General features: G+C 45.0%; 2 protein-coding genes across 3 annotated transcripts in view; one reads left to right on the forward strand and one right to left on the reverse strand.

The window, feature by feature from the left end:
* LOC122562514 (phosphatidylinositol 4-kinase alpha-like) overlaps nucleotides 1-306 on the reverse strand; it is a 176126-nt gene extending 175820 nt beyond the window's left edge. For both annotated transcript variants that reach the window (XM_043715377.1, XM_043715376.1), the window contains exon 1: nucleotides 112-306. In XM_043715377.1, the coding sequence (XP_043571312.1) occupies nucleotides 112-216 (105 nt within the window). In that variant the 5' untranslated portion in view covers nucleotides 217-306. The remainder of the gene's footprint in view (nucleotides 1-111) is intronic.
* Nucleotides 307-5078: 4772 nt separating this feature from the next.
* The window catches only part of snap29 (synaptosome associated protein 29), a 32301-nt gene continuing 28634 nt past the window's right edge, over nucleotides 5079-8745 (forward strand). The window contains exon 1 of the mRNA XM_043715379.1: nucleotides 5079-5441. Within this exon, the coding sequence (XP_043571314.1) occupies nucleotides 5175-5441 (267 nt within the window). The 5' untranslated portion in view covers nucleotides 5079-5174. The remainder of the gene's footprint in view (nucleotides 5442-8745) is intronic.

Consider the following 8745-nt stretch of genomic DNA (forward strand, 5'->3'; position numbering starts at 1 on the left):
ATGTGGGTAAAGAAGTGGTTTGCGAGAACACTCTCTCATCCCTCCGGCTAAACCCGCTCAGATTCTCAACGGCGCAGCGGCTTCATCAGAAATAAAACAGAAAGAACTCACTTTGTCGATGGAAGCGGGTTTCTGGGCGGCCAGGGAGCGGGCCAAGCTGAGCACCGTGTTGAAGTAGAAGCCACGGCCGGCTCCCTTCCCCAACAGGTCCGCCATGTTGAGTGGCGGCGGCCGGACGGCGAGCCAGAGAGTTCACATCTCACAACGCGCCAGTGTGTCAAAACCGTCAGCCTACAGGGAGTGAGGAGGTTAACAGGGAGGTAAACATTTACCTTTGTGAGTCATTGTTCCTTTTGTTAGATATTTGTTTATGAGCTGACATATTTTAAACACAGATCACATGTGCTGCATGTTAACCTTGATCAAACCAAGAACTGTGGATGCTGGAGATCTGAAACAAAACTGCCAGAAATAATACTCAACAGCTCTGGCCGCACCTGTGAAGGGAAAAACAGCAATAACATTTTCAATCCAATGAGTGTTATTTTCTCAAAAGGTGATGGATTTTGCCAGGGTTTGATACAAAGGGATAGGCTGAATAGGCTGGGGCTATTTTCCCTGGAGTGTCGGAGGCTGAGGGGTGACCTTACAGAGGTTTAGAAAATCATGAGGGGCATGGATAGGGTAAAAAGGCAAAGTCTTTTCCCTGGGGTGGAGGAATCCAAAACTAGAGGGTGTAGGTTTAAGGTGAGAGGAGAAATATTTAAAAGAGACCTAAGGGGCAACATTTTCACGCAAAGGGCAGTGTCTATATGGAATGAGCTGTCAGAGGAAGTGGTGGAGGTTGGTACAATTACAACATTTAAAAGGCACGTGAATGGGTACATGAAGAGGAAGGGTAGAGAGGGATATGGGTCAAGTGCTGGCAAATGGGACTAGATTAATTTTAAGATATCTGGTCAACATGGATGAGTTGGACCAAAGGGTCTGTTTCCATGCTGTACATCTCTGTGACTCCATAATTATCCAATTCCATTTAAAACAAAAGATACATATAAGTCTGTTTCCATCACAGCCTCAAGCAGAACAATTGAGGAAAAGTCACTGGACTCAAAACATTCCAGCGATTTTATTTCATGTTAATTTTGAGCTTTGGGTCCCACTTTGGAAGTTTGGAAGTTTGTGCATGGAATTGATGTTGTTCTCTCAGTGCAGTTTTGAGACAAGTTACACCATGAAAGGAGCCCAGAGCAGATCAAGATAATTAAACTTCACTGCCCTCTCAGATTAACCACCCCTGACACTATGTCAAAGAAGAGTAGGGGAAGCCACTACAGTGTTCTGGATTGATATTAATCCCTCAAGAAAGATCAGTGCTTGCTAAAACAAGCAATACATACAATGAATTATTAGCAGGCCATTCAGATCTACAAACCTGCTCAACTCTTCATTGTTAACCTGATTGTTCCACATTCCCATCCAACCCCAATAACCTTTTACTTTCTTGCTTATCAAGAATTCATCTATGCCTGCTTTAAAAACATTCAGGACTCTGCTTCCATCTCCTTTTCAGGAAGGGAACTCCAATGACTCAGAACCTTCCGTGAGAAAAATATTCTCCCTATCTCTGTCTTAAATCATAGTTAAGGTTGGATTCTATTTCAGGTACCGTAAGTGGAGAGGTTGGGATGTAGTTCTATCCTTCATTGCGTCAACTGTGGTTTATTTGCGAGCATGCTTACCCAAGTCAGAAGGTTGTGAGTTCAAATCACACAGAGTGCAAAAACCTGGCAAACACTCCAGGAGAGTTAAAGGAGAGCTGCACTGTTAGAAATACAGTCTTTTTGATGAGATTTGAAGATGCCACCTGCCTGTGGGCGGCACGGTGGCTCAGTGGTTAGCACTGTTGCCTCACAGCGCCAGAGACCCGGGTTCAATTCCCTCCTCAGGCGACTGACTGTGTGGAGTTTGCACATTCTCCCCGTGTCTGCGTGGGTTTCCTCCGGGTGCTCCGGTTTCCTCCCACAATCCAAAAAATGTGCAGGTTAGGCGAATTGGCCATGCTAAATTGCCCATAGTGTTAGGTGAAGGGATAAATGTAGGGGAATGGGTCTGGGTGGGTTACGCTTCGGCGGGTCGGTGTGGACTTGTTGGGCCGAAGGGCCTGTTTCCACACTGTAAGTAATCTAATCTAATAAAGTAGACTTAATTATCCCATAACACTATGGTGCTCCCTAATGCCCTGCCCTTATCCTTCAATTAACATCATAATGGGCAAAAAGAGCAGGCATTGACAACAATGTCCATATAGGGCAATTGAGAAAAAAAATTAATAGTCATATCTCATAGAATCTTAAACATATACAGAAGGTGGCCATTCAGCCTCTCTCATTAGTCTTGGCTCTATGCAAGAATAACTCAGCTAGCTCCAGTCCTCTGCACATTCTCTGTCACCCAACAATTTCTTTTCTCAAAAGGTAATTATCCAGTTCCATTTAAAAAGCACAATTGAGATGAATGATGGCCTACTTGCGTTCCTACATTCCATTCCATGGTGGCTTTCACAATCATGAGTGGAGGATTGTCCAAAGTGCTTTACAGCTATTTAAATACTTTTGGAGCATAGTCATTGTTGTAGTGTAGGTTCAGCCTCAAATGAAGTTTTGTGTCCAGTTAAATGCACCACCAGTTTAGGAAGGATATGAAAACTGTTGAAAGGGAGCAGAAAGGATTTACAAGAATTGTTCCAGGATGAGAGAACTCAATTGCATGGATAATCTGGACAGAGTGGATAGACAGAAACTGACTTCTTGGTGAGAGTCCTCAGGAGACATCCATTTATTATGAATGACAGAATAATATTAAGTGGATGTTTCCTAAGGACTCTTTGACCAAGAAGTTAGTTTCTCACTATCAATTGTGTCCAGACCCCTCATCTTGAACACCTTGATCTAATCTCCTCAATCTTCTGTTCAAGAACAGTGCCAACTTCTCCAATTTAACCATGCAAGTGAGTTCTCTCATCCTGGAACAATTCTTGTAAGTCCTTTCTGTCTCCTTTCAACAGTTTTCATATCCTTCCTAAACTGGTGGTGCATTTAACTGGACACAAACTCAGGTTGAGGATGAACCAACACAATGACTATGCTACAGAAGTATTTAAACAGCTGTAAAGCACCTTGGACAATCCTCCACTCATGATTGTGAAAGCCACCATGGAATGGAATGTAAGAACACAAGCAGGCCATTCAATCTGTCATGTCTGCTCCACCATTCAATTAGATCATCGCTGATCATTAATGCCACTTTCCTACACTCTCTCCATCCCCTTTAATGTCATGAATCTCCAGAAATCTACTGAGTGAAACACAAACAAAAGAGAACAGAATATAGGATAACAACCTATCCAAAACTTGAACAGACCACCCCAACTTAATAATGCTGTTCCAAATTCCTGCAACAATCCCCATAAACACCCCTTGCCACAAAAGGTAAAATCAAACACAAGATCTTACAGGAGAGATATTAGAGAGAGAGAGAGAGATGGCTGAGAGATTCAGCATGGAACAACTTCTTCCATGTATCTGTTTCTTTGACCAGCAGCCTCAAAACTGACTGACTGTCTGCTCTGACCAGCCAGAATGCCAAAACCCCAAATCAAATTAAACCAAAGAAAAGCTGAGCTGGGAGAACTGGCCACTCCCCTTTCATTGTACAAATGATTTTTTAAACTTAAAAGCTTCTTCAAGTAGATCAAGACAGATATTTCAGAACCTGTGTAGAAAAACACTTCTGAAAAAAAAAACAAGGACACCACAACCTTGTTAAAGGAGCTGCGTCATTACACTATTGCCTTCAAAATGGTCACTGATTGAGCTTCCACAGCACTCTCGGGTAGCAAAGTCCAAAGATTCACCACCCTCAAAGTGAAGAAATTTCTCCTCAATTCAGTCTTAAATCGTGTATCCCTTGTTCTGACTCAAGGTTGGCATACAGACAGTCTCTAATCTGAGACTGCATTATCTGAGCTGTCACCTTTTTTTATGAAACCTTAATTTATCTCAGGAATGTGCCTTGAAAGAAGTTCTGGGAATTACATATTAATGAATTGAAACCTGCACCCCCATTCTCAGTGATTAAAGACTTAACAATAATCTAGGAGAAAGTGAGGACTTCAGATACTGGAGTTCAGAGTTGAAAAGTGTGGTGCTGGAAAACCACAGCAGTCAGCCAGCATCTGGCAATCTGGAGAATCAAAGTTTCAGGCATAAACCCTTCAACAGGAATGTGATCCCATTGCTCTATACACCACATGACGAAGGAGCAGCGCTCCAAAAGCTAGTGCTTCCGATTAAACCTGGTGTTGTGTGATTTTTAACTTTGTACTTCCTGATGAAGGGCTTATACCTGAAACATCAATTCTCCTGCTCCTCATATGCTGCCTGAGCTGCTGTGCTTTTCCAGTGCAATACTTAACAGCAATCCAGGTTTGTTCAATACTTTGCATCAGTTAGCCGTGGAGTCATAGAGATCTACAGCACAGAAACACACTCTTCGGTCCAACTCGTCCACGTCGACCTGATATCCTGACCTAATCCAGTCCCATTTGCCAGCACTTGCCCCATATCCCTCAAAACCCTTCCTATTCCTATACCCTTCCTGCTCTTGGTTTACTGTCTTATTTGACTGATCAGCAAGTACAAGTGTATGACACCTTGATCTTTTACTATAAACTGTGACCCTGCCCCTGATGAAGGAGCAGTGCTCCGAAAGCTTGTATTCCAAATAAACCTGTTGGAATATAATTTGGTTTTTAGATTAGAGTGGTGCTGGAAAAGCACAGCAATTCAGGCGGCATCCAAGGAGCAGTAAAATCGACGTTTCGGGCAAAAGCCCTTCATCAGGAATATAATCTGGCGTTGTGTGATTTATTTAATTTCAGGGAAGTTAGCCTGGACTCTTTTGGGTGGAGAAGTGGGGCTGAAATCACATGATGGTGCTGGCAGCCAGTCTGAAAGATGGCCGCGCCCTTGACGCGTATCACCCGGGTGAGTCACGTGGTGATGATGCGCAGGGGTCAAAGGAGGTGTCAGGTGATTTGAAATTGTCCGGTGAAGGGGGCAATCCCGAGTCGGGCGGCAGGCGGCACCGAGTGATAGCGAGGGGCGGGGGGGATGTCGGCCTACCCCAACCGCCACAACCCGTTCGCTGACGACGATGACGATGAGCCGGAGGGCCCGGCGGTGTCTGGCGGCCGGAGGAGCCAGCCGGGGGCCTGGGAGGACGGGCCTGGGCCTGGGAGCAGCAGCAGCGCCGACGACGACGGGCAGTGGTCCCTGAGGCAGCAGGCCCTGAGGAGCGCCGAGAGGGCCGTACAGAGCAGCGGCCGCAGCGTCGCCCTCATGTACGAGTCCGAGCAAGTGGGCACCGAGGCGGCCAAGGTGAGAGTGAGAGGCAGAGACAGGGCCCGGGGTGGGGGGGCACTACAGCAGCACAGGAAAGAGGCTGTTCGGCCCATCGTGTTCGTGCTGCTCGCAGAGGTGTACAGCACGGAATAGGACCCTTCGGTCCACGCCGACCAGATATCCCAACCTAACCTAGTCCCCCTTGCCAGCACCCTTCCCATATCCCTCCAAACCCTTCCTATTCATGTACCTGTCCAGATGCCTTTTAAATGTTGCCACTGTACTAACCTCCACCACTTCCTCTGTAGACAAGCAGGGGGCTGGAAGAACACAGCCAGCCCAGCACTGTCAGGAGGTGGAGAAGTCTACAAGTGTGGGCTGGAAAAGCACAGCTGGTCAGGCAGCACCTGAGGAGCCAGAGAGTCAATGTTTAGGGCATAAACTCTTCAGGAATGTGGGTGGATGTCTAGTTGGTATGGGAATGATGATTTTCCTGCCCCCAGCTGTGCTTTTCCAGTGCCACACTTTTGACTGATCTGCAGTCCTCACTTTCTCTTTCTCAGAAGGTGGACAAGTCAACCTTTCAGGTATAACCCTCCCTCCTTCAGGGCTAGCTAAGGGTTATACCTGAAATGTTGACTTCTCCACCTGATGTGTTCTTCCAGCCTCCTGTTTGGATTCCAGTATCTACAGTCTTTTTTGTCTGTCTCTGCCACTGCCTCTGGCAGCTCAGTCTGTACATGGACAACCCTGTATGTGGAAAAGGTTGCCCCTGTATGTGGAAAAAGTTGCCCCTTAGGTATCTTTTAAATGTTTTCTCTCACCCTAAGCCTATGTCCTCTACTTTTGGGCTCCCCTACCCTAGGAAAAAGGCCTTGTCGTTTCACCCTATCTGTGCCCCTCATGATTTTGAAGAACCCTATAAGGTCACCACTCAGCCTCTGACGTTCCAGAGAAAACAGCCAAACCCATTCAGCTTCACCCTACAGTTCAAGCTCTCCAACCCTGGCAACAACCTTGTAAATCTTTTCTGATCCCTTTCAAGTTTCACAACAACCTCCCTATAGGAAGGGAGACCGGAATTCATAGAGATGTACAGCATGGAAACAGACTCTTGGGTCCAACTCAACCATGCTGACCAGATATCTTAAACTAACCTAGTCCCATTTGCCAGCATTCTATGCATATTCCTCTAGGCCCTTCCTATTCATGTGTGCATCCTGATTCCTTTTAAATGTTGTAATTGGACCAGTCTCCTCCACTTCCTTTGTTGACAAACAGGAGGCTGGAAGTACACAGCAAGTAAGCAGCATCAGGAGTTGGAGTAGTCATTGTTTTGGGTATAAACCTTAACTAGCCCTGAAGAAGGGTTATACCTAAAACTCTGACTTTTCCACCACCTGATGCTGCCTGGTTTGCTGTGTTCTTCCAGCCTCCTGCTTGCCTACTTTGGATACCAGCGTCTGCAGTTTTTTTTTTCTCTCTTCACCACTTCGTCTGGCAGCTTATTCCACACGTGCACAACCCTCTGTATGAATACTTTGCCCTTTAGGTCCCTTTTAAATCTTTACCCCTCCACTTAACAGTGGCTCAGTGGTGAGCACTGCAGCCTCACAGCGCAAGGACCTGCATTCAATGCCAGCCTCGGGCAACTGTCTCTGTGGAGTTTGCACATTCTCCCTGTGTCAGCGAGGGTTTCCTCCCACAGTCCAATAATGTGCAGGTTAGCTGAATTAGCCATGCTAAATTACCCATGGTGTTAGGTGCATTAGTCAGAGGGAAATGGATTTGGGTGGGTTACTCTTCTGAGGGTTGAAGGGCATGTTTCCACACTGTAGGGAATCTAATCTAATCTTAAGCCTATGCTGTGGTTTTGAACGTTCCCACCCCTGCGAAAAGACCTTGTCAATTTACCCTATCCTTGCCCCTCATGATTTAACAAATCTCTATAGCCTCTGATGCTCCAGGGTATATAGTCCCAGCCTATTCTGCCCCTCTGTATAATTCAAATCCTCCTACCATGGCAACAACCTTGATCTTTTCAGCACCTTTTCAAGTTTCATAACTTCATTAAGTATACGTCTGGTTCTAAAAATAAACAAAAACAAAGTTCTGGTGAAACTCATCAGGTCTTCCAGCGTCTGTGGAGAGACAAAAGTGTTAATGTTTTGAGTCTAATGACCCTTCTTCAGAACACGATCCATCTATTTTAGAACTATTTTTCAGGACTGGAATTTGTATGATGTCATGCTTCAAGTGCTTATTTAAACACTACTCCAGGGTTCCTACCTCTACCTCTCCCATTTCCCCAGCCTTTTCCTCTTTAAAGAGCCTCAGCTTATCTTATCTCCCTCCACAGTTGAATTGTTCCAGCACAGGTGCCACATTTAACAACATTCCTGAAAGCTGTACATTTCATTTAAAAAGGATACTTTTTTTTGCCAGTTCCTGAAGGTGGGAGGACATGCCCATCGATGTATTCGTGAATGATGGATGTTTGTTCCTCTGGGAGCACAGCTCGAGCAGGAGCAAGAGACATGGCAAAGGGGTCAACTGAGTAAAACATGAGTGGAAGTTAGGTTTTGGATTTTGCTCAAGTTAATTAAGCATGTAGGTCTCTGCACTCTAGAAATAGAGGCAAATGCTATAACATTATGCTAAAATGTTGCTAGACCCATTAGTTTGATTCCTTTCCTAGTACAGGAGAGGGCACTTCACATTGTGTGATAGGATCCTGTCAGTTCTGTTCTCCCTTTAGCTTAGTTTGTTTCTTTCAGTTCCATTCACTTTCATTTAAATTGTTAATGTCTCTGCTTCTGTCTGTAAAAGAGTGATGTTCACAGTCATTACACTCATTGGGTAAAAAAAGTTCTTGCTTGTTCCTTGCTAGAGGAGTATGTTAGTTTTGTGCACTACATTTTAGGAAGGGCTGTGAAGGACTTTGGAGAGGGTGCAGATAAGATTTCACAACCGTTCCAGGGATAAGAGGTGAATGATGCTGTGGAAAGAAGGGAAGGCTAAAAGGAGATTTGCCAGAATTGTTTAAGATCAAGAAGGAGTTAGAAAAACAAAGAAAATTCCTACCCCATTAATTTGCCAATGAGCGATGAGGATTCCAGACACACTTCCTGTTAAGGTGGTGGATGTGTAACAGGTTCAAAAGACATTTGGAAATATACATAAGTGAGGGGAAAAAAACTTCAGGAACCTACTCCAAAAGTAAGGAATGGGAGGAACTGGATTGTTTTGCAAGAAGATGGTTCAATCTATAGTATTTTGGGGTTCTACATTGATGATGTGAGTCTTGTTCCCACATGGTGGTGAAGGTGAATAACAATGA

The sequence above is a fragment of the Chiloscyllium plagiosum genome, chromosome 25 (genome assembly GCF_004010195.1).
Source record: "Chiloscyllium plagiosum isolate BGI_BamShark_2017 chromosome 25, ASM401019v2, whole genome shotgun sequence".
NCBI classification, from domain to species: Eukaryota; Metazoa; Chordata; class Chondrichthyes; order Orectolobiformes; family Hemiscylliidae; genus Chiloscyllium; species Chiloscyllium plagiosum.